The sequence below is a fragment of the Passer domesticus genome, chromosome Z (assembly GCF_036417665.1).
Source record: "Passer domesticus isolate bPasDom1 chromosome Z, bPasDom1.hap1, whole genome shotgun sequence".
Lineage (NCBI taxonomy): Eukaryota > Metazoa > Chordata > Aves > Passeriformes > Passeridae > Passer > Passer domesticus.
In genome coordinates this window covers 81,783,854-81,807,895 of record NC_087512.1, presented here as the reverse complement: position 1 = coordinate 81,807,895, position 24,042 = coordinate 81,783,854, and the positions used below count along the sequence as shown (strand labels likewise).

Here is a 24,042-nt window from a genome sequence, read left to right as displayed (position 1 = left end):
CACGGACTGGCGGGGGGAAAAACTTTCCACTGCCCTCTGCAGGCTCCTGCTCGGGCTGAGGACGGCTGGGAGGAATTATTTCTGAAATATAGAAGGCCAGGCACCACGTGAGGGGCCAGCTCAGCACAGGGCTGCAGAGCTCAGTGGGGTGAGCTGTGCACACACATCCCCCGTGCTGCAGAGCCCACGGTGTGAACTTTGGCTGGGGCTCTGCCCTTCCTCCAAAATGTCACTCAGCATCACGTGGGGGAGGCAACTGATAGCACCCATGACACGGCTCAAGCATTTAATCCACCTCTATTTCTAGAAATGTCACTGTAACCCTGGCACTTCCCTCCAGGCAGGTGTGAAATATTGGATGACCAATACCTGTTTAAAAGCGCCCAGGGGAAGGTGGAGCAGGAAATTTCCTCTTTAAAAGACGTTCCAGAAAGTGACGAACTAACAGGAAAAACACTTTTAAATGTCATTTTTAAAAGACACACTAGAATTAGCTGTGATGCTGTGAGGTTCCTGGGGTTCAGGATGTGGTTACAGAACCTGAAGTGACACCTGCAATGCTTTGGGCTGCTCTTCAGCCAGCACTAGATTTGCTGTAATAATTTATTCTAAACCTTGGTGCTGGCCTTTGTGTCCATTTCCAGTGCATGGCAGGGGGCACAGACAGGAGAATGCAGTTCCAAACCCAAGGGGCACTGCTGGCAGGGCAGCAGTGTCCCCAGGGAGCTGAGCACGGGGACAGGGGCTGTGACCTCCAAGCTGTGACCTCTGGGACACGTGCTGGCTCAGGGGCCGTGGCAATTTGGAATTCTGCCCTGGGAAGGGCAGGGCTGGCTGGATTCTGCACTGGCTCACCCTCCAGGGCACCCAGGGGGTGAGGATGAGGAGGGGGAAGGAGCAGCCCTTGGTCTGCAGGCACTGGGGCTGGGCTGGCTGTCACTCTGAGTCAGCGCTGAGCGCACCTGACCTGCAGGATTCCTGTGGAATTGCCCAAAACTGCTCGTTGTGGAGGGAGCCTGGTGCAGGGAGGTTTTCCTGGCACAGCTGCTGTGTGTCCCTGCCCTGTACAGCAGCACTTGTGCCTTCTCTGAGGGGTGGCACAAGCGCAGGTGACCTTGGGGGTGAAACTCTCCAGGGCTTTGTGCCCCAGGCCGTGCTCCATCCCTGCCCCGGGGGCACAAAGACATCCTCTGGAGTCTGGGGCAGCTGCTCACAGCAGGCTGGACAACAGGGGGAAATGCACAAGGCAAGCCATGCAAGCATTTTGTCAGGCTCACGCCTTGCAGCACGCCTGGGGAATCAGAGGAAAAACCCAACCCCAGCCCTGCCTGCAGCTGGGATCACCTGCAGGAAACACAGCTGGTGCACAGGACAGCAGAGCAGCTCAGCTGGCTGCCAGGGGAGCAGCTCGGGCTGGGTCACACCTCTGGGCATTTCCTACACACCGTGCCAAGATATCTGCATCATTAAATTGTTCATGCAGGGGCTGCCTCTTGCTGTGCTCACCCATCACTTTCTGCAGAAAGAGTTTAATTGCTGCATTAGAGCATTACCTGAGTGATGACATGACTGATGCCTCCTGCCAGGAATCCTGAGAGTGTTGTTAAAAATCTAAAAAATAAAATCATTATGGTTTACACCCAAAAAAAAGGTGCTGTATCTAATCATAAAAATAAAATCTCACTTGGACAAAGTACACAGTAATTATCAGTGCAAGTTTAGATGTAGCTAATCCTGTTTAAAATAAAGGCCAAATTCTCATGGAGCTTGTGGTGGACTGAAAGAATTTGAAACTTATGGAAGGTTGGTGCCATTAATGAACCACTTCCCACAGATAAAATTTTAAGTAGAAAGCAATAAATAATAATCAGGAGCTCTGTAAGAATTTTTTGTCAGTGCCTTCAGAATGCTCCTGCAGAGAAGCAAACCCCTTTGCTTTTGAGGAGGTATTGTAGCTTAAAAAATAAATGAAAGTAAGGGTAAAAAAAACTTGGTGGGACTGGGAGGGTTGCAGACAAGCCCATCACAGGCCATTGATTCAAACTGAACAGAGATGCAGGCCAGCAGTTAGAGGTTTGGGGTTGTTTTTTTTAACCTCAGGTTGATTAAACCTTAGAATTTATTTCTATTTTGCAGACCATGCTGTCTCTAAATGGGTTTGAACACAAAACAGAAGCCCTCCCAAGGGAGGTGTTCTCCCTCCAGCACACCTGGTCAGCTCAGGCAAACTCTCCATTCCTTCCCAAGGGTTAAAACTGATGCCCTCAAAAACTCCTCTGACTGGGAAACACTTTTCTTTCCCAGCTGCACCAGGGCAGCACCACAGACACCCCCAGGATCATGGATTTCCTTCCATGAGCACAAGGGGAGACACTCAGGAAAGCCCTGCAGTTTCACTTTTTGGGCTGTGCAGTGGCCAAATCTCCCTGGTGAAGGTGAAATCCTTGCAGTGCAGGCCTGAAGATGGTCTGTGGTGGAAGCTGAGTGGCAGCAGAGCAATCCTGGTGAAGTGCTGCCAGGGGAGCCAGGCCCCTTTAATCAGAGATTAAAGATGGAGCAAACCCCTGCAGTGCCAGGCTGGGGAAAGGAAAGCTGAATATATCAATGGTTTGAGTCAGACTTCACAAAAAAAAGCTTTGATGAGGATCTTTCCTTATTTGGGGCCATTCCATTTGGACTCTTCAGATGAATATTTTAAAATGTTTGTTCTGAAGCAATGCATTACTTAAAAATCATTCTATCTTTGGAGGAATGGACCACCCAGCCCCAAGTGATATAGTTTCTTGTCAAATAAAGTCCCTTATTCACTTTGTGCCCTCGTTCTGCCAAAGCTCTTTCTGCTGGGCTGCACACCATGTTTTTTAGCAGCCTGTGCAGTTTCTGGGGCAGGACATCCATGCTCAGGGCTGGAGCCCACCCGTGAGGGTCAGGAGCCACAGCCCTGGGCTGGGCAGGGTCACACTCCCTTTCCCACAGGTGATGTTTTCCTCGTCCTTTCAGGCTCCCCTTGGCACTAGACAATCACAAAATGTAAATTCCCTGCTGCCATCAGTTGTGCCTTCCACTGTAGAGGAGATGTGTGGTTAAACACCGTGGGGTTTGTTTTGGTTTTTCTTTGGTTTTTTTTTTGTTTTGGTTTGGTTTGGTTTTTTGGTGTTTTTTTTTTATGTTTTTGTTTGTTTGTTTGTTTGTGGGGGTTTTTTTGGGTTTTTTGGTTTTTGGGGGGTTTTTTGTTTGTTTGGGTTTTTTGGGGGTTTTTTTGGTGGTTTTTTGGTGATTTTTTGGGATTTTTTGTGGGGTTTTTTTGGTCCTTTTTTTTCTTTTTTTTTCTTTTTTTTTTTTTTTTTTTTAAAAAAAAAAAAAAAAAACCTGTTTCACTCTGGTTTCTGTTTTTTTTTAGGTAGACAACCTGCGCAGTCTGTGGCGTCTCCAGCGTGGGAGGCTTCTAAGAGCTGCCAGAGAAGTGTCTGTCAGGTAAGGCAGGGTCAGGAAAAGCTTCCCTGAGGTCCAGCAGTGCCAGACCTGGAGCTGGGGCTGAGCCTGCAGCCACAGTGGGACACAGCTGGGATTTGGGGATTAAAGCCCACTGGGGCACAGGCAGGAGTGAGAGTGAGGAGGGGTCCCCAGCTCACTCAGCAGCCCCCCACATCAGCTGTGGCACACAGCCTGCAGCTCACCAAGGAGGTCTCTTTGCCTTTTTGGAATAAAAACCTTCCCTGCAGGGCTCATCTTTGTCCTCCCAGGTGTTTCCTCTCCCTGCCTGCTGGCAGGTCCTGGTTTCTGTTCCCCTGTGAGCGCTCAAGTCACAACAGCATCATCTGCAGAGGGGTTCTGATGTGGCTGGCAGTTCTCAGGGCAGGTTTTTGACTGCCAGCCAACTCCTTGCAATGGTGAAACAGAGCTATAAATACACAGAGCTGCTGTGAAAATACACATGGTGCCTCACAGGCACCGAGGTATGACAATAGCTCTGCGCAGAGTAGTCACAAGGAAACATTTCCAGAGTGCAGGGCGAGGGTGCTGTGCTATGAAAAGGCACAAGAACGATCTGCTAAACACACAGAAAGGGAGCCATCAGAAAAATCTCCACCAGAAACCTCCCACTCGATTTTCATCTGCAGCCAAACACTCTCAAACTGCATTTTGGGAGGGAAAATCCTGTGGCAGTCACAAGAGCCTGTCCCGAATCTCACCTAAATGAAATCACAGATTCAGGGAGAATCTTTCAGAGAAATAATACTAAAATTTCTATCAAACAATCAGCATCTTTCTCTGGAAGTGATGTTGTATTAGCTGGACATTGTGCTTCAAAGGCATTGAGGAGACAGAATTAAAAGATTCTGGTAAAAAATTGCTGAGGCATAACAGAGGACACAAAACAAATTACTCCAAACTTGGAACACATTGTGTTCCTCATCTCACAGGTGTGCCTGACATGGAAATCAAATACTGACTTGCAACATAAAAGTATGCAAGCACAGAAGAACTTTTTACCAAGTGAGAAGATAAAGGTGCAACATTGCATCTGTCTGATCAAAAGAGAGAAAGACAAAGTAAAGGGCTTGGGTCTAACTAACCCAAATGTATAAGAAAATTATTGGGAATTTGCTCACTAAAAGTAAAATAAAATGCTTTGAGGAGTTTAGTGTAACCGCCAAAAGAATGGTGAAGATGTTGCATGAAAAATCACACTCGAAAAAACTTTTGGTAAAACAACTGAAAGAGCAGATCTGGGAAGAAATGTCAGGGTTTTTTGTAAATCTTCCATGCTCATTTATCAAAGGTGATATACCGGAGTCCAGAGTGAAGAAAAAGGTACAGAAATTAGAATTTACATTACTAGAATTGTCCTTTATTTGGACAAGAGCTGTAGACTTTTGTATCCCTGAGTGCACAGCAGCTGCCAGAGGCACGTGGTTAACTATATCTTTTCATTGTATTGGTCAAATACATATTTATGATGATTATACATATTCAAACATTCCTTTTAGTTCACATGTTCTGCAAATTCTTTTGTTTGGTCTGACTCTTGACTGGTCTTTTTAAAGTATATATAATACTAAAGAGGAAATTTATATATTTAATTTCCTCACAAGGCCCCCTGTGAGGAAATTAAATATATAATTGTATATGTATTTAATTAAATGGATAAATACATGATATGTTCTGTGATTTGACACCTCTTGATAGCTGAAGGGCCAGTGGCAAATTCCTCTTTGCAATATTTCTTACAATGTTTATTTACTTGGTTCTTTCCAATGTTACCTTACCATAGAGATAACATACTCACCAGTGCATTGCATCAACATTAGCTGTTTCACACAATTATCCAAATTATCCAAATGAAGCTCACCATTATCAGTTAGTGACACAAGTAAAGACATTACCTTGTGCAAGACTAAATGTTATAATACACAGCACATAGTGTCCATTTTGATATTTTGAGAGAGCCTGAACCACAACACATTTATCACACCGAAACACACATTGCACATACGGTTAACAAACTAAAAAAACAAAAAGCAGATAAAAAGCGACTACAAGCGATACCACATTATGATAATCTAGAGAAGCCCGTATGACACCCAGAGGGTGGTTTCAGACAGGCTGACCCTGGCTGTGCTCCTTGCAGGGAGGAATGGCTGGCACCTTCTGCCGTCTCCTGGCCGGGCGCGCGGCGCCCGCGCTGCTGGCCGCTGCTGGCACCAGCGTGCTGGCCACGGGCTACCTGCTGGGCCAGCACAACTCCGTCAGCGCCGCCGTGCAGGAGAAGAGGAAGCTCTTCCCTCCCAGGTGAGAGCAGGGCAGGGGCAGGGTGGGCAGGGAGCAGGGCAGGGCTGGGCGTGGGGCGTGGGACGTGGAGCGCGGCCGCTCTGCCCGGCCAGGGTTGTGACGCTGCTTGGGGTGGCTGCCTGGAACAGAGTCTGGATAAGATTAAGAGGATAAAACAGGTGTTTTTTAAAGGTCTTCAACAGGTACATATTGGATGGACAGGAGCCTCCCAGAGGCTGCACCCAAGATGGACAATGGTCACGAGTTTTTCACACAATTTTAGGTTTGGTCCGTTCGCATTTCGGGGGTTAATATTTGTATTTCAGGGCTCCAATTCCAGCTTCAGGTAATGAAGTCATTTACCCCCAGTTTTCACCCCTTTGTATAAACAAATTCACTTTTGTTTATACTTTCAGGGCTTGAAGCTGTAGGGTGCCCTTGAGTTTCAGGCCCAGAGGGATTGTGTTGTCTGACCAAAATGTGAAGACACTACCTACCTACCTACCTACCTACCTACCTACCTACCTACCTACCTACCTACCTACCTACCTACCTACCCACCTAACTAACTAACTAACTAACTAACTAACTAACTAACTAACTAACTAACTAACTAACTAACTAACATTCTTTATGAAGGTCATAGTTATACCCTAAAGCAGCACAGGATTTGAAAAATATAACAGCTAAAACCATAAGGCATCAGTGAGATAATATCAGCTCTCAAAAAATGCCCCCAGCCTAACCAAAACCAACACTGCTGAATGGAAACAAAGCCAAAATATGCCTCAAGTTTAATACTGTATTTAACTCATTTATATTTAACTCATCACCGACCAACAGCTTTGCAGGTCCACCTACTGGAGCTGCTGATTGTATGGACTCTGCTACAGGGAAATGTGAAATTTTTTTCTCCATGCAAGCAGAATTAATCTCTTATATTACTGCTGTACTGGAGGTGCTCCTAATTCTGTTACAAACTGGCTGGCTGATGGTTAGAAATTAATTGCAGGCCTTTTTCTCTGTAGATTGACTTTGCCAAAGGTAATGTGGATCTGACAGACTGGTTTTGTTATTGAAGTAATTTATACAATCCTAGCTAAAATATATTCTTAGAGAAACACCACGGTTGTACATAAAGCAAATCACTACCAGTACAAGACAGCTGGGGGCTGACAGAGTTGAAAAATCCCTTGCTGAAGCCTAACATCTTTATTTTCCCTGGGGAAGATGCTTTCTGGGAATAACAATGCCATTAAGCCAAACTCTGATATTTCAGAGGAGGAGGAGCTGGCAGGGCACAGAGTCCCTCTGATCCCTCCGAGAGCACCCGGGGCTGCAAACTACAGAGCACCCCTTCATCTGCACTGAAATCTCTGAACACATCAGTGCTGGGGCTCTCTCCTGCCTGGCCAAGATGTCTCAGTGGTGAAATAAATGGGCAGGAGATCTTTCTCCTTTTTAATGCCTTTATTAAGAAGAACCAGCTCAGGTGGGGAGAAATCGACGGGTTGTGCCCACACCGCCGCTGCTCCCAGGCGTGGCACGGAGGAGGAGGATGCAGGAGACAGGATGCAGCTCTGTCTGCTGGTCTGCAGGCAGAGCTGGGGATTCTGTCCTCACGGGAGAGTAGCAGATTCCTGCTTTTTTGTCTAACACCCCGGGGTGTCTCTTTAATCAACATCTTTTCAGGTTAGGGTGAGAAGCAAAAAGGGTCCAAGCAGGTACGGGACTACACTCCCATCCTTAGACGTCACTTAGGTCACTTGTTGGCTCATAATTTTAGGGGTTTTTCCTGTAAAAACTGTAAAAATTCGGGGCGCAATGCATTTCTCATCTGCATACTGGCTCTGATGTCACTGCTATTCTCTTCGTACTTGGAGGGTCTGTCTTGGTGTCTTCTTGGCAATGGGCCAGCATCAGAGGGACAATGGTTAATCACCGGCCATTAACAGGTCATTGAAGAGCTCCTTTTTAGTAGTGAAACTAAAGAGGTCTGACTGGTCTGACTTGTTTTTAACTCTGCAACTAAAGAAAATACAACTTTCTATTCATAACAAGTGGGGCTCAGTGCCCTTCCAGATCCCTCTGGACCCCATCTCCCTTTGGACCTGCAGCACAAAGCGCGACACAGGGTACCTTCAGCCTCAGACCCTTCCTCCCTCCTGAAACCCACTGCAGCACCTGAGCCGAGAACAATCACACGTTCAGCCTCCCAAACTGCCCGGGCTGGCTGCCCAGGGGACTCAGCAGTGCCTTGTTTTCTCTCCCTGCAGCGCTGACTACCCCGACCTGCGCAAGCACAACAACTGCATGGCCGAGTGCCTGACGCCGGGCATCTACTCCCGCCTCAGGGACAAGATGACCCCCAACGGGTACACCCTGGACCAGTGCATCCAGACCGGCGTGGACAACCCCGGCCACCCCTTCATCAAGACAGTGGGCATGGTGGCTGGGGACGAGGAGTCCTACGAGGTAAGAGGGTGCTCGTGGTGTCTTTCCCGTCAGGTGGGAGCGTGTTCCCAGGACAAGCTGTGTCCCTGAGGGTAGATTTAGGGCAGGTTGCTGCTTTCCCCTCCTTCTCCCCGCTTTTCCACATTAGGAAAAGCAGGAACATGTGGCATTAGCACAGGTGCTGCAGCTGAAGGTGATGAAATGTACCTGCTTGGCAGCAGCTGCTGCCTGCCCCCAGCAGCTCTCCTCCTTCCTGCAACTAAACCCAATTTAAGGCAGAACTAGCCAACTCTGGGACACACCAAATGAAGGTAATGTGGAAATCACATTGTGAGGCAGCAGAGGCAGAAGCAAGCAGAAATGTCCTCTGGGCAGTGCCAGACATCACTAAGGCACAGCCTTTGGGCCGTGAGGAAAACAGAAGACAAAGAGCATCAGGGTGGACAGGTCATTTAGCTCTGCAATGAGAAGTGGAAAACAAAGGAAAGACCTCAGTGTTGTTGAGCCCATGGCTCTGCTTCCTGCAGTGCTCCTGTTCCTCTGCAGCCCCCCCAGTGTCCCCATGAGGGTGGCCTGGGACATCTGCCACTGCAGACTGCCAGCCCTGGGTTTGGGGTGCCTGTGCAGATGTGCCACTGCTGCTCCCCTGCAGGGGCTGCGCTGGGGCACAGCTGAGCCCAGAGGCTCTAACCAGGACTCCCCACAGCAGGGAAGGCTCAGGGTACTCCTGCATGGCCTAGAGCCAAGAGGCTGGGGGCTCTGGGGGTGTGCTCTGGTGGGCAGTGCGCCCCAAACGCCAGCCTGGCTGGGGGTCCCTGTCTGTGGACACTGCAGGCAGGAGCCTCTGCCTGGAGCTGCTGTGAGGATGTGTTCCTGTGCTGCTGCAGCCTCTCTCTAGAGTCTCCTTCCTCCACAGGTGTTTGCTGAGATTTTTGACCCTGTCATTAAAGCCAGGCACAATGGCTACGATCCGCGGACAATGCGGCACCACACGGACCTGGATGCATCCAAGGTAGGACTGAAATAAAGCAGGAGACAGAAAGGCTCTGAGCTGCTTATTCTCAGTGATGATGCTGACTGCAGCACCACTTTCATTTGTGTTGATCCAGCTGTGAAGACCCAGTTCCATGTTTAAGGGAATTGGGATGCCAGTCGTGGTCCTGTTGCTGCATCCCTTGTTCTCAGCAGGAAATCTGTGCCAGGGAACCCCAAATATTTGGGACACAGCCTCACTGGGCACTGGGGTCTGTTCATGAGCTTACAGGTCATGACTTTATCAGAAAATGGTTTGGGTTGGAAAGGACTCTAAAGCCCATCTCCTTCCCACCCCAGCCATGTCAGGGACACCTTCCCCTGTGCCAGACTGCTCCAGCCCCAGTGTCCAGCCTGGCCTTGGGCACTGCCAGGGATCCAGGGGCAGCCCCAGCTTCTCGTACCCATCCCAGGATGCCTGTCCTTGCTTTCACCCTCTGCAAATTTCCTTCCTGTGTCTGAGCTTGTTCAGGAGCTCCTTGCTGATCCACACAGGCCTCCTGATGTTTTTCCCCAATGCCCTCTTTCTTGGGATGCATCACTCCTGAGCTTGGAGGAGTGGTTCCATGAATATTATCCAGCATCCTTGATCCCCTGTTCCCTCCAGAGGTTGATCCCATGGTGCTTGGCCAAGCAGATCCCTGGAGGGCTGCTCTCCTGCAGTCCAGGATCTTGCACTCCAGCTGATCACCCCTTTAAAGGGTGACACCCCCTCCTCACCCCCCTGACTGCCTTCCCAGAGAGCCTGCACCCTTCTGTCAGGAAAATTAACCCACAAACAGCAGAGGTTTATGTCCAGAAAGGAGGCAGAGGAATCCTTTGACTTTATTCCAATAAAGGCAGAGGCCATGGGGCATTCCCCTGGGGTCTCTCCAATTTTTGGAGGATTCAACCTCCTTTTTATCCCAATTTCCCAGCCACATTTCCCCTCTCTCTTTCCCCATTTCTGAGGTCCTTGAGAGGTTCAGACTTCCCAGAACACCTGATACCAGGGATTCCCCTCTAATGTGCAACCCTCCCTTTTATTTTTTAATTTTTATGCAATTCAGGGGGTTTTCTTCCCCATTGTTTGTTTCATCTTTCAATATCCAGTTTCATTTATCAGCCACCCTACAGTTGGTTTGAAATGGCAAATATATTTTTCCATTCACCAACTGGTGGAATCCTTCCCATTGTTTCTTTTTGGTTTTATCCACCAGCAGACCCACAGCTTGTCTGTACAGACAAATCTGCCATTCCTGTCACTTCCACTCCAGCTGTGCAGTCACAGGAGTGTCCCTCCCTGTCCCTGTGATGGCAGTGAGGTGGCAGTGAGCCCTGTACATGTACATTGAACATGTGTATGGAATTCCTTGGGCTGGAATTCCTCAGATCAGCATGGCTCTGAGGCATGGAGTGGAAGCAGGAGCTGAATCCTGTATCCCCACATGCACGTGGTCAAACCTCACCTGCAGCTCAGTGCTTCCTTCACAGGGAACTCTTTACTTCATCTCCCTCAGCTGCAGAGTGGTTTAGCTCATTTTGACCTTCCCTCTTCCAAAGGATCTCCCTTACCTGGCCCTCTGCCTCTGCCCATATCCCTGTTTTCCAAAATATGGAAGGGACTCCTCCATATCTGGGGACCATGAAGGACTAGCTGGTTACTCCAACATGTTAATTCAGCCAGAGAAATGCGTTTCCTGCTAAAAACAGCCCCTGGTGCCCTGGGTATTGGTGACCTGGTGGAGAGGATGCCAGGCCTGGGCAGAGAGCTGCCCCTCCTTCTGCACATGGGGTTTGGGTTCTCCTGAGGGCTGTGCTGGGTGTGCACTGTGAGAAACAAAGCTCACTTTAAAAAAAAATAAGTATAATAAATGATAATAAGGGATAATTCAAAAAGCAAAAGATACAGGTGCCTGGTGCTTGACAAAGCCAGTACACACTTACTTCTTAATCTGCAGTCTTTTATAATATTACCATTGTGTTACTTCCTTAGATGAGTGCACAGACTTATCCTGAGCTCATTAATCACATTCTCACTTCAGATTTTTGCAATGTTTGCACAATCCAGTAATTTGCAGATGTTGGCAGTCTTGGGTGGTCTTCTGATAGTCTTCTGATGCTACTTTGAGCTTGGTTCTCCTCTTTTTATGGTTTTCATTCCTCTGCTTATGCTATCTTGGATGTGCCTTTTGCAATATCAAACATATATTACAATACACCTTACACAAGCCTGCTTACACCTTGAGAAAGCCTTGCTTCTTTTACAAGCAATTTTACAAATTTTATCATACTTAAATCAGTTTAAAACTTCCGGTGATTAGCTGCAAACAATTACAATTTTATAATTAAAACCTGTCCAGCTGCAGTTGGGCCTCGGGTCCTCAAAGAGACAGGAGCAGCTGTGAGTTGCCATAAATTTGTTTATTGCATGAATGCATCAGTCTCGTAGGCAAAGAGCTCAAAGATGTTAAAAGTCTGTGCTAAAAGCTGTCTGGCACGGAGTCCCAGGCAGAAGCTGCAGCTGCAGGACTGCAGGGCTGCTCTCTGGCACAGAGTCCCAGGTTCAGGAACTTGCAGGAACTGCAGCTGCAGCAGCAGCAGCAGCAAGATTATCCCTGGCACAGAGTTCCCAGCAGGGCAGAGGCAGCAGGCTTCTTTCTTGTTGATGATTATGATAATGATGAAGGAGAAGAAGATGCAGCAGCAGGCAGGCAATCTTTTTTACATATTTTTTCTCCTTCTCTTTCTCCTCCTTTTTCTCCTTCTCCTTCTCCTTCTCCTTCTCCTTCTCCTTCTCCTTCTCCTTCTCCTTCTCCTTCTCCTTCTCCTTCTCCTTCTCCTTCTCCTTCTCCTCCTCCTCCTCCTCCTCTTCTCCTTTCTTCTTCTTCTCCTTTCTTCTCCTTCTTCTCCTTCTTCTTCTCCTTCTTCTTCTTCTTCTCCTCCTCCTATTTGTTTCTTCTCCTTCTTCCTGTGGTTCTTCTTTTTCCCTTCATGCCAAACACTTCAATACAGGATGTTTTTATTTACAAAAACATCCAGTCAGCTAAAAACACAATTCTAAAACATTCCTTCTAAGCCAATCTAAACTTAATTCTCATGTGCAAAAGTAGTATGAAAGTAGTGTCACTGCTTACCTGAAAAACTAGAAATCTAAGTTTCTCTATTTACATTAATAGTTTTAGCTATTTATGTATATAGTTCTATCTATTCTAGAGGCAAAGTTCTGCTATGCCTTTATTCTACCTAGAGATGCAAGCAATGTTCAGCTATGTTTCTGTTATGCCTGGGACTAAGTTACTGAACTTTAAACTAGCAAGCACAGTTTCTTAGGGCACTTAAAATGTATTGCTACTCACTTAAAACTGAGACTTACACTTGTATTTACTTAGAACTTGCACTTCTACTTCATCTCTACGTGGCTTAACATATCTTAATTTCTCTAAAGAATTTAATTCAAGCCCTGCATTTATCTCTCTCTCTTTGATGAACTCAGAGAAGCTTCTGTGTCATGCATTCCAACAAAAATCAATAAACTGTAGCAAAAGCCAACTACTCCATGGGTGTTTGTAACATGCCTGTGAAAAACAGAATTGACTGCTTAGGGTTTTTAAAACCCTATAATAATAATAGATATAATAATAGATATAGTAATAGATATAATAATAATACCAATAATAATAATAATAATAATAATAATAATAATAATAATAATAATAATAATAATAATAATAATTATAATAGACAGGAATAATAACAAGAATAAGACTAAGAATAGGAATAAGAATAAGAATACAGTAATAGGATAAAAAAAGGACAATATTTCCAGCACTGGGATGCTCCTGGCCAACAGCCAAAGAACAAGATGGTGTACACAGATAATGTTATCTTTTTACTGTTGCATATTCATGTGTTTCATGCATTATTCAAACATTCTTGTGAACTTTCTGATGTTTTGGGAACTCCTTTGTTTGACTTCTTCACACTCTGGCTTATCTGCAGACATCCTGGGTGTCAGGTCAATATATTTTATTTCTTCACATGCTCTGATAAGATTTTAGTATGTCCTCCTCAATTTCAACAGGGTATTGTCTAATTTCCCTCTGCTGCTCTGGTTTGTATCAGGGTTATCTTATCACCTGGACAGGTGGGTCAGTGGATGGCCTCACACTGTTTTAGTTACACAAAAGCCTTTTTTACATCTTAGTATCTTTACATCTTATCTTTTGCTGAGGTCTATAACACAGTGTTGGAATGCCAGGCTCTGTCTTGCCCCAAAGTAAGGGTGAATAACACTCGGGAGATGTTGTTTCTATGACTCACTCTAAAATTTATTATCCGTATCTATTACAAACTCACAAGATGTGAGCTCTCCCTAGGAAGTCAAAAGTGCCCCAAAATGGTGCCTGTTCAAGGCTGTTTAAGTCCCAATTATGTAATAATAATAATAAATTCTTAAAAAATATCCAGTAAACAGTTGACATCTATATTATTTATGCTTCTAACCCAATTATGATCACCCAAAACCCCCAATGCAGACATCTTTCACCCACTTAGAGAAAACAACCAAGATTTGTGAAGAAGGAAGTTGAAGGTGCAAAAAAGACATCTAACCCACACCCAAAATTCTCCATCTTAGTTCCCATATGTCACCATATACTAAAACCCCAAGTCTAAGTTTTTTCACCTTGTGAGATCACACACTTCTAACCAACTCCACACCCCTAATCCCAGTGCTATTAATCAATTTTGGAAGCCCTCTCCACAGCCTGAGGTCAATGCAGTGTTCTCTTGTGGGTCTGTGCCTGTCAGCACAGAAAGTTTACAATTCTCAGCACCCAGGGTTCCAACAACACAGTACATTCATCACACAATTATTCCCATTAGCAATACATAGATATTGTTACAGATGCATATTATATGACTGGCTCTTCACAAATATTGAAATTAATACTATATGTGTTATGTTGGAAAGTTATGCTGTATTCATCTCTTTTAAGGAGTGTTGTATTAATCTCTTTCAGGCAGTGTGGTAAATACAGTTTTTAGGCTACAGCATAACATTAAAATAGAAACTATGTGATGTAAGACACTTTTTGTAAGGAATGGAAAAGATAACCAGGAAATTCTTTGCATTACCCTAACTGGATAGAGATAACAACAACAGATGCCAGGATCCCAACAAAATTATTATTATAATTATTATTATTATCATTATTATTATTATTATTATTATTATTATTATTGTTGTTGTTGTTGTTGTTGTTGTTGTTGTTGTTGTTAGTATTATTATTATTATCCTTATTGGGAAAGCTCAGACTTCCTGCAACCAAGAAGACTGATTTACAAGATGGCAGGAAACTAAAATTAAGCAGAAACACCCTAGTGTGAAAGGAATATTTGAATCATGTATGAAATCTATGAATATGCAATAGGCTATTGCTTTCAAGGGGTAATCCTTTGTTAGCAAGGTGTGCTTTGTGGCAGAGTGCCAGGCACCCAGATGTCCATAATTCTTTGCTTTTTATTGTCTCTTATTGTCCTCATTTTTATTACTATTTTCATTGCTATTAATCTTCTAAAATTTGAACACAAGTGAATGGTGTTTTTCACAGATATTATATTCATTACACTACTATTTCTGTCAGCCACACGGTGCACACTTACAATGATAGATTATATTATACCATCATGCAGCTAAAAGGAGTTATGATTCATAGTATCTCTAAAGAGTTATAATCACTAACATGCAAAGGCTAATACATGTTATGAATGAGGTCCCTATATGTCTAATTTAATAAACAACAAAGTAAATTTAGCAGCAATTTTAGTTGAGCAGCAATTTCATAGAAAATGAAACAATCAAATATAATCAAGCAGATACAAAAAGAAATTTGGCAGTGGTTTGGATAAAGGATAAAGGAAAACTGACTGATCAGGGCTTCCCACCCTGCCTCATGTACAAAAGGCAAAAGGATCCAAACACAACTTATATACTGTGTGCTGATAAATATTCATCAATATTCTCCTGTAAATCTGCTGCTATTTTTGATTTTGAAGTTTATATCACTATATTGCACAGTGCATGCTCCAGTGTTGGGCAGGGTGAAAGTTTGGCAAGGAAGTCTCACAGATGTGGATGCTTGGCAGAAAGATTTTTGAATGTAGAACCTAAGAATGAAACACAGATGGAAGCAAGTTTTGATATAGAAGAACTGCCAGCTGTTGCTCAGGGGTCTTTGGCTCTTTGGGGGTCGCATCTGACGAAGGCTTCTCCTCATCCTCACTGTCCTTTGAACAACCCCACAGGTTGCACAAGTGCCCGAAGTCTTGTGTTATAAAAGCGAGCTTTATATTCCAAAAATAAGCCTTATTATTTCACAGATACCTGGAATAATTTCCATTTTGTCCATTTCAAGTCTGACTCTCTAATTATCCCGAGGCCTATTCCATTTTGGGATGCTAGTTATCTCAAACTACATCCTTCATCCTATTTCCTCAAGAACATCTGAAAACATCTGTTTTGTGACACTAATTACATCTCCTTTTCCTCTATTACTTTTTTATTGTATTTGCAATTGGTGCCCTGATGAAGGAAGGAATGATGAATATGACCCCATGTTCTCAGAAGGCTGATTTATTATTTTAAGATGCTATATTATCTTTATATATATGTATATATATATATACACACTATGTACTCTCTCTATATATATACACTATATACTACATATACTATACTATACTAAACTATACTAAGGAATACAGAAAGGATATGTAGAGAAGGCTAAAAAGATAAAACCAAAACCTCGTGACTGTCTCCAGAGTCCTGACACAGCTTGGCACAGTCAGGTCAAAACAATTCCCATGAATTTGCACACAAGTCAAAACAATTCACGTGAAACCAATGAAACAATCACCTGTTGGGTAAACAATCCCCAAACACACTCCAAGGCAGCAAAACGCAGGAGAAGCAAACGAGATAAGAATTGCTTTCATTTTCCTCTGAGGCTTCTCACCTTCCCAGGAGGAAAACCCTGGGATTTTTCAGAAAACGCGAACACCGCGCTTTTGAACAAACATTTCCTACAACACCGCTAGGGTATCGTGTATATCACACCAACTTACCACACACAAAAAAATGTGAAATCTGATGTTGCCACACACAAAAAACGTGAAATCTGACGTTGCCGGGCCGCTTTTCCCCGCAGATCACCCACGGGCAGTTCGACGAGCGCTACGTGCTGTCGTCGCGGGTGCGCACCGGGCGCAGCATCCGCGGGCTGAGCCTGCCGCCCGCCTGCACCCGCGCCGAGCGCAGGGAGGTGGAGAACGTCGTGGTCACCGCGCTCTCGGGGCTGCGGGGAGACCTCTCGGGCAAGTACTACAGCCTGACCAGCATGACCGAGCGCGAGCAGCAGCAGCTCATCGACGTAAGTCGCGCCCCGGCGCCAGCGGCGCCCGCGAAGGTTTGGTTGGATCTCCGCCTTCCCCGCAGTGGGATAACCACACCATCAACCTGTGCTTAATGGGCTGGCAATGTTTGTAGTGGGGTAGCCGGCCATTTTTGAAACATCACTCTGAGTTTCTGAAACATCACTCTGCAGGTCTGAGGCGTGGGTTTCTGTATTTCCGTATTTCTGTTAAGTGCATCACTGTGCAGGTCTGGTTTTATATTCCAGAGGGTCAAATCAAACCCACGTGGCTGCTGCCACCTCTCTGGACAAGTAAAGAGGGAAATTCAGGACCTTTCCTTGGTCATCTCCTTGGGACAACTGCAATATTTCCTGTACTAACCATTCTAACTAGAAGTATTACACTGAAATAGGTTTTACATGGTATATATATTCCATTCTGTGGGGGTGGGGGACTTTGCCTGTGATTACATCAAAATTACACCAGTTCTAATTTCCCAAAATTGGGCTGCAATTTCATAGGTGAACACTACACTAATTCTAATTTCCAAAAGTGGCCACAGCCTACTGCACCCAGGTCACAGTAGCTCACTGTCACTGTGCTCAAGGAACTGAAGGACCAGGCCCATAACAAGAGTTGTCATTGTCACACAGATGGAGAGACAAGGATTTGCATCATGGATTTTGTCACAGCATGTGACATGCCAAACAAAGCTTGAATGTGCATTTTAAGTGTCCAAAGGAATGGCTGTACCCTCTTAATATGCTCATGGCACATTATTCCATAGCATCAACCAAAGGGGAGCTGATGAAGTAACCTAACTATTTATAACCCTGGAATTAGGTGTGTGGATTAACCAGGAGTTAAGAATTTATGTAAGGTCAGTAACTTTTTTAATTGAATGTCCCTGGTGATATGTTTATTGACAAGGTGTTGATGACCTGCTGCAGGATTTATTTTCAGCAGGAGACAGCTCCTCGGGAAGTAGAGGTTGAAACAGGAGTGTGGAAAATGTAATTCCTTCATGGTTTAAGCCTAAAACCTGTGGGAAGTGGAATAGGCTTCATTGATTCAGTATTTTATCTCATTTTGTTTTGTTTCGTGATAATGCAGATTTATAGAGATCAGACATTGATGTTGTAACCCGAGATTAATTCTTTACCCCACACCACTGCTTACCCCTCCAGCACCTCAGGACCTGGCACCTCTGTGGGATCAGGCTTCCATTTCAGCTCTGTGAGATCAAAGTTTATTTCACTGACACAAATCACTGCTACCTGAATTGCACTCAGCACAGAAGGCAGTTGGTGTTTTGCAGATTTGCCCCATATGCTCACGAGGAAAAGTAACAGCTCTTTTCTTGCAAAAAGGGGGATTTTTGTTTCAAGCAAAGTGTCAAGTGGAGCAAGCTGAGGGAGGAAATTTGGTGTCCCTTTGAAGAACAAAGAGAACTCTACACCTTCTCTTCTTGCATGGTTGGAGTTCTGTGTGCACCGTGTCCACTGCAAAGCATTCAAAGATGAAAACCTAAGTGAAATTAAGAAAATATTTATTTCATTCTTCATTAAGGGAAAAATTAAGTAGAGCACATCAGTGTGTCTACCATGTCACATGCCTTCTGGATAGATTGCCTCACTATTTCTAGTTAAGCCCTAGGTTTAAAAAAAACAAAACAAAAAAAAAACAAACAAACAAAAAAAACACAAAAAAAACAACCAACCAACCAAAAAAACCCCACAAAAAACCAAAAAAACCCCAAACCAAACCAAACCAAACAAAACAAAAAAACCCCCACAAAATCCCCCAAAAAACCCACAAAAAAACCCAAAAAACAAAACAAAACAATAAAAACCCCAAACAAAAAAAAAAAAACTGAAAAAACCCAACAAAAACCCAACAACACTGCCAGCAAAAAACCCTTGATATTTGATATGACAGTGTTCAAGGATCTAAGAAATACATGAACATCAATAAAAATACTTATTTTCTCTGGGAGGAAAAAAATTCAAAGCAAATAGTTTTAGAAATTCTAAACTACTAGGCATGGGGCAAGTTGGTGGCACAGACCATGCTACATTTATTAAGCTACAAACAGAATCTCTGTTAAGCAACATAACAAGCCTATGATTCCAAAATGTTGAAATTAGCACTGATTCAATTCCTGCCATGAGTTCATGCTCAGAATAAGTATCTAAATCTCCATGCTGGAGAGGTATATTTTCAGAAGTAGTACTTTTTATTGCTTTGGGGTTTTTTTTCCAATATTTTAGAATGGTCTTCTCCAATGCTGAAATGTGTCTGACTGCATAGGAGATCTCTGGAGCCAGGTCCTCCAGAGCATCCTTTGCTGTGTCCATGTGGACTTAGGCCCCAGCATCCATCCCTCCCTAAATCTGAAAATGTTTTTGGCAAAACATGTCAGCCAGCATCTGTGAGAGTTCAGGAAAATCACCTGGGCAAAGAGGTTTTAGCTTCCTGCAAAGGTTCCCAGGCTGTACTGTGTGATTTTCCTGTGCTTCCACTGCCCTCACAACAATGTGCTGGGCAGCATTACAGTGCTTCCTGCGTAACCTGGAGCTGTGCTCTGTTTTCTCTGTCTCTCTGCCTGCTGTCCTGGTGCCCAGGATCACTTTCTCTTTGACAAGCCCGTGTCCCCTCTGCTGACATGTGCTGGGATGGCCCGTGACTGGCCGGACGCCAGAGGGATCTGGTAGGTTCTGTGACCTGCAGGCTCCTGTCTCCTGCCCAAAGATCGTCTTACAAACCTCCTTGCTCATCCTAACCCTGCATGAACTCCAGCCCCACGCTCACAGCATGCCCAGTCTGCTTCAAAAGGAGAAATGTTTTAATTCCCGGGGCTGAAAGCAACCCTGTTCTTCCAAATGAGCTGGATAAAAAGGAGACAGGGAAGTTGGAGTTCCTGCTCTCTTCTAGGTCTGTTTCTACTGCCCCAACACACTTGGTATTGAGCCCAAATACAATATCTGCTGTGGAGATGAAGGGGTAACAGCTCTGAGAGGAGAACACAAACCAACAGGACAGGATGGGGCAGCTGTGCAGGGCACAGCTTCTGCATCCACCCTGCTGCTCTGCAGGCACTGCCACGTGCTTTAACCCTGAAAAAACAGGCAAAAAGCATGCTGAGGAATCACCTAGTGTGAAACATGATCACCCCAAAACCTGCTGGAAAACTGGGAGGATTTTTTAAATTTCAACAAGCTTCTTATGAGCTTTACCAAGGTGCAGATTCTTTGGTCCTTTGACCAATGAAGGTCAAAGGAAGATGAAAAAGGTAAAGCTTGAAGTACCCATTCATTGTCTCTACAAAAATCCAGAAGTACCAGCAGCATAAATACTGTCCAGGGATTTTCCTGAATAAAACAGCGCTGGGTTTTGGCTTCTTTTACATGTGACATATCAGGGAGAATGGAAGAAAAAAAAATTAGTGTGATTGCAAAGTACCTCTGTGAGGCACATCTTGAAAATCTGCCTTTCTGTTGCAAAATATTGCTGTAAAAAAGTGTGTACATTGTGGAATTAATATTTCTTTTGATGGTCCTGTCCTTGTCATGGGCTGCAGGACCGTTGCCACTAAGAGCACTGTCAGCAATGGCACAGTTTAAATACATGGTCCTGACAGCAATGGGGACACTTGCTGAACTAAAAGGGGAGGTGAGTTAGGCCAAACCCAGAATATTTATAAAACCCTCCCTCAGCATTAGGGAGGGACTGAGGAGGAGGTGAGTGGAGCTGGCCTGACCCCAGTGCCAGGGCACAGGATGTTTGCACCTGCTCAGCATTGCACTGGCCAGCTCCAACTGCAAAGAGAAAAAGGAGAGGCAGCAAAAGACCAGCCAAAAGTCAGGCTCTCAGTGATCTTGAACTTTCACTTTCATGTGCCTTGAACCTGGTGGTATTTCAGGGCTGGCACAAACGAGTCTGATCCCATCCATCACCCTCCACGTGCTGGAGGAAGGCAGTAGTAGGAGCAGTAGTAGAGGAGAAGCCAGGAGAAGTCACCCAGCGCTTGGCAAAGCCAGCCCTGCCTGCCTGTTTCAGGCAGGAGTGGGTTTCCAGACCACAGCAGCACGATGTGAGCAGGAAACTCTGCTCACACTGTGCCCAAGAGGCCCTGTAATGCCACAGACATGGGGGATCCAGTGCTGGAACCAGCCCCAGTCCCTCACTGCAGACAGCAGCTTGATTGTGACACATTTAACATCTCTGCTGCTTGGAGTGACAAAACTAAGGATGCTAACAGGTATTTCTCAGGGCTTCCCTTTTTAAAGATATTTTTATTTTTTTTCCTCTCCTTTTGACCAGGCACAACAATGAGAAGACATTTCTCATTTGGATTAATGAAGAGGACCACACCAGGGTGATCTCCATGGAGAAGGGTGGCAACATGAAGCGTGTCTTTGAAAGATTCTGCCGTGGATTGAAAGAGGTAGTGTCTCAGTGAGTTCATTATTCCTGTTTGCTCACTGCTGTCACCCCTGCTTACTGTGGTTCCCACTCAGCTGACATCTCCAGGGGCAATGAAATGAAGTCACATCAGTCCACACAGCAACCCACATCAATACAAGCAGGAAACGTGGGCAGATTAATAGCTGAGTTGCAGGGGGAATAAAGTAATTATCCCTTTTTGCCATTTGGTACCTGCAAACTGTGGGAAGTCATAAATGAAGCACTTCATTTGGACTGTTTGATTTGCTTGATTGAAGACTTCATTTGGCCCATCCTCCTGGCTCTTATTTCTGAGGCTGGGAGCAGAGTGGAAGCTGCTGAGGTTGTGGACAGGACTCAGGGTTTAGGACCCACTGTTTTGGGGAGATATGGGGGTTTGTGATTAAAATACTAAGAACTGATAGTCAGGGCTCCTGGGTATTATTTTGGTATAGCTAATCACAATGACAAGAAAGCTTCCTGGGACAGGGTATGGGTTAAAACAGTTTTGCCCAGACAGTCCAGGTCTTGCCCTCAGCAAGTCTCTGGGGCAGCAAATCAGGTCTAGTTTCCCACCATCTGTTGTGTTATCCTCACAAAAAACAGAAATTGTCTCAGGAGAGTAATTTATTCTGTATCCTCCTGCAGACCTGAAGTGCTCAGCTATATTCACAGGATTCTTGTGAGCATGAGCTGGTTTATGCAGCCAGTTCTCCTCAGGGGGAGATGAGAACTGAACTGAAATGGTATTGGGTTTGCACAAGCACAGATGAGTGAACAGAGAACCAGGTTACTCAAAGGGCAGTAGACCCTTGTGATTTTCCTGCTGATAATTATTTCACTCTCCTGTCAATTCTTGTCAGAGACCTGCTAATGAGAAGTTTTATCCACAAGCTGGGTTGTCTCCTTATAAAGGAAGTGTGGCACTTAGAGGCCAAATGTTCTCCTCAATGAGTCGTGACATCAGCTAGAAAACTGCACAAAACTCAGGCTCAGCTCCCTCTGTTTGCTTCGTAGTGTTTGAGTCCTTTTGGGGTCCTGTGTTGTAAAATTGGTACAAAATTACTGAGTTAAAAACAAACAGCAAAAGCCACAACTCTTAAGTGAAGATGTGCTCCATGGGCCAAGGCTTCACCAAAACACCACGACAGGGAGTTTGCTGGTGAAGTGACCAAGAGTCTGCCAGACAATTTTTTGGACTGTACTTTTTTCTGACCCAGAGATAGGGCAACTGAGAGGTGTTTTAAAAACTTTGACTCTGTTTTCAGTCTCATAAGAAGGGTGAGACAGTACAGATGTTATAATTCATGCCATCACAATCAGAAGCTATTTCCTAATTCCAATATACTCCAATATCTTTCCTAATTCCAATACACTGCAAGTGTTTCTTGGCCTGTCAGCTTTAGCCAGGCCATGCTGTGGATGCCTTAAAGCCAATCATGTAAAATCACCCCTCAGGGTCCTACTGCAATGCATCTTTCACAGTTCTGTTTCCCCAAAGTACCCAGTCCTATTTGCAAGGCCATCCTCTGAAACTTGTTTCCAGCTCCACTTCTCTCTCAGCAATGTCTGTCCCATTCCATGGCATTTCTAAGTCAGCATTTCTTGTCTCAAGGTTGGCACACAGATGCACACTGTGTGAGCCTTCTGTCAGGCTTTGAGAATTCCCTATGAATCCATTTCCCACATTAGCAGTCACTAGAAGGTGGTGAAGAAATCTTCTGGCTACCCGAGGACTGCAGACATTGGTATCACACCCAGACCAGGCTGCACCCAGGTGTGAATTCCTGCCACTCCAATGGCACCTGACAATAGGACACCTGCAAATCTGCCCTTTTTGTTCTGTTTCTGTGCTGCCACCCAGGTGGAAAGGCTGATCAAGGAGCGGGGCTGGGAGTTCATGTGGAACGAGCGCCTGGGCTACGTGCTGACCTGTCCCTCCAACCTGGGCACGGGGCTGCGTGCAGGAGTCCACGTCAAGCTGCCCAGGCTCAGCAAGGTACACGGCACTGAAAAGGGGCAGAAGTGACATAAACGTGACATGATTTAAATGTGACATAAGCCAGCTCTCCTGGGGTGTAAAGGAGAGGAGGAGAAATGACAGCTTACGGCAACTGCACATTAAAAAGATGCGTGTAACAAGGTCTGGGGATAGGCTAAGCTGTAGTCCTGAAAATTGCTGTATTTCCACTGAAATACATGGAAATCAATATGACTGGTTTCCATAAATCTGCTTAGCAGGAAGCCCCGAAGAGGGGCTGTACCTGAAGGAGTGAGAGCACTCTCCACCTCTGCCTGTCTGGCAGTGCTGTAAGGACCACAGCATCACTCTGCCCAGCACACACAGTGGAAGGCAGTAAGCTCAAGGCTGTTTCTCCCCACAGGACCCCAGGTTTTCCAAGATCCTGGAGAACCTGCGGCTGCAGAAGCGTGGCACGGGCGGGGTGGACACGGCAGCCGTGGCTGACATCTATGACATCTCCAACCTGGACCGCCTCGGGCGCTCAGAGGTACGCTGCCCTTCCTGGGGCTTCCCTCTGTGCTCTCCTCTTGCTTCTTAGCTGAGATCTCTGCTGGCATGGGCCAGCTGCTGAACCTCTATAGTTTTCACTCCTCGTGAATCTGGTCCAGGGGAAATGTTGCTGAAAGAAATTTTGATGTTCATGAAGTGGTTGATAAATGCTCCTGTCCTGGCAGGGAAAAAAGCCAGCCCTGAGCACGCTGCACAAACATGGCATGTGCTGGGGATGTCCATGAGGGTATGCAGGTGCTGGAAGGAAGCAGGCACGGAGTCCACACAGGGACTCAGGCACTGCAGCAAGATTTGGTGAAGGGTGTTGTGTTCCTCTCACTACTGAGTCACAAACTTCCTCCGTGGTTACACAGCACCACAAAGGCTTCCACCCCACAGTGACTGAGGAGTTGAGAGTTTTCACAAGTCCT

At 45.4% G+C, this 24,042-nt stretch overlaps 1 protein-coding gene and 1 long non-coding RNA gene across 4 annotated transcripts in view; one reads left to right on the top strand and one right to left on the bottom strand.

Annotated features, from left to right (window-relative positions):
- Window positions 1-5,638: 5,638 nt before the first annotated feature.
- Window positions 5,639-24,042, top strand: part of CKMT2 (creatine kinase, mitochondrial 2) — a 23,391-nt gene continuing 4,987 nt past the window's right edge. Inside the window, exons 1-8 of the mRNA XM_064402997.1 lie at window positions 5,639-5,793; window positions 8,049-8,247; window positions 9,143-9,238; window positions 16,449-16,670; window positions 19,278-19,363; window positions 20,977-21,100; window positions 22,964-23,098; window positions 23,484-23,609. Coding sequence (XP_064259067.1) covers window positions 5,639-5,793; window positions 8,049-8,247; window positions 9,143-9,238; window positions 16,449-16,670; window positions 19,278-19,363; window positions 20,977-21,100; window positions 22,964-23,098; window positions 23,484-23,609 — 1,143 coding nt within the window. The remainder of the gene's footprint in view (window positions 5,794-8,048; window positions 8,248-9,142; window positions 9,239-16,448; window positions 16,671-19,277; window positions 19,364-20,976; window positions 21,101-22,963; window positions 23,099-23,483; window positions 23,610-24,042) is intronic.
- The window catches only part of LOC135289426 (uncharacterized), a 26,019-nt gene continuing 12,039 nt past the window's right edge, over window positions 10,063-24,042 (bottom strand). For 2 of the 3 annotated variants that reach the window (XR_010352170.1, XR_010352172.1), the window contains exon 3: window positions 13,400-18,180. This is a non-coding gene — a long non-coding RNA (uncharacterized LOC135289426). Of the gene's footprint in view, window positions 12,242-13,399; window positions 18,181-24,042 lie in introns of those variants that run through there. The other variant, XR_010352171.1, reaches the window with a different exon arrangement.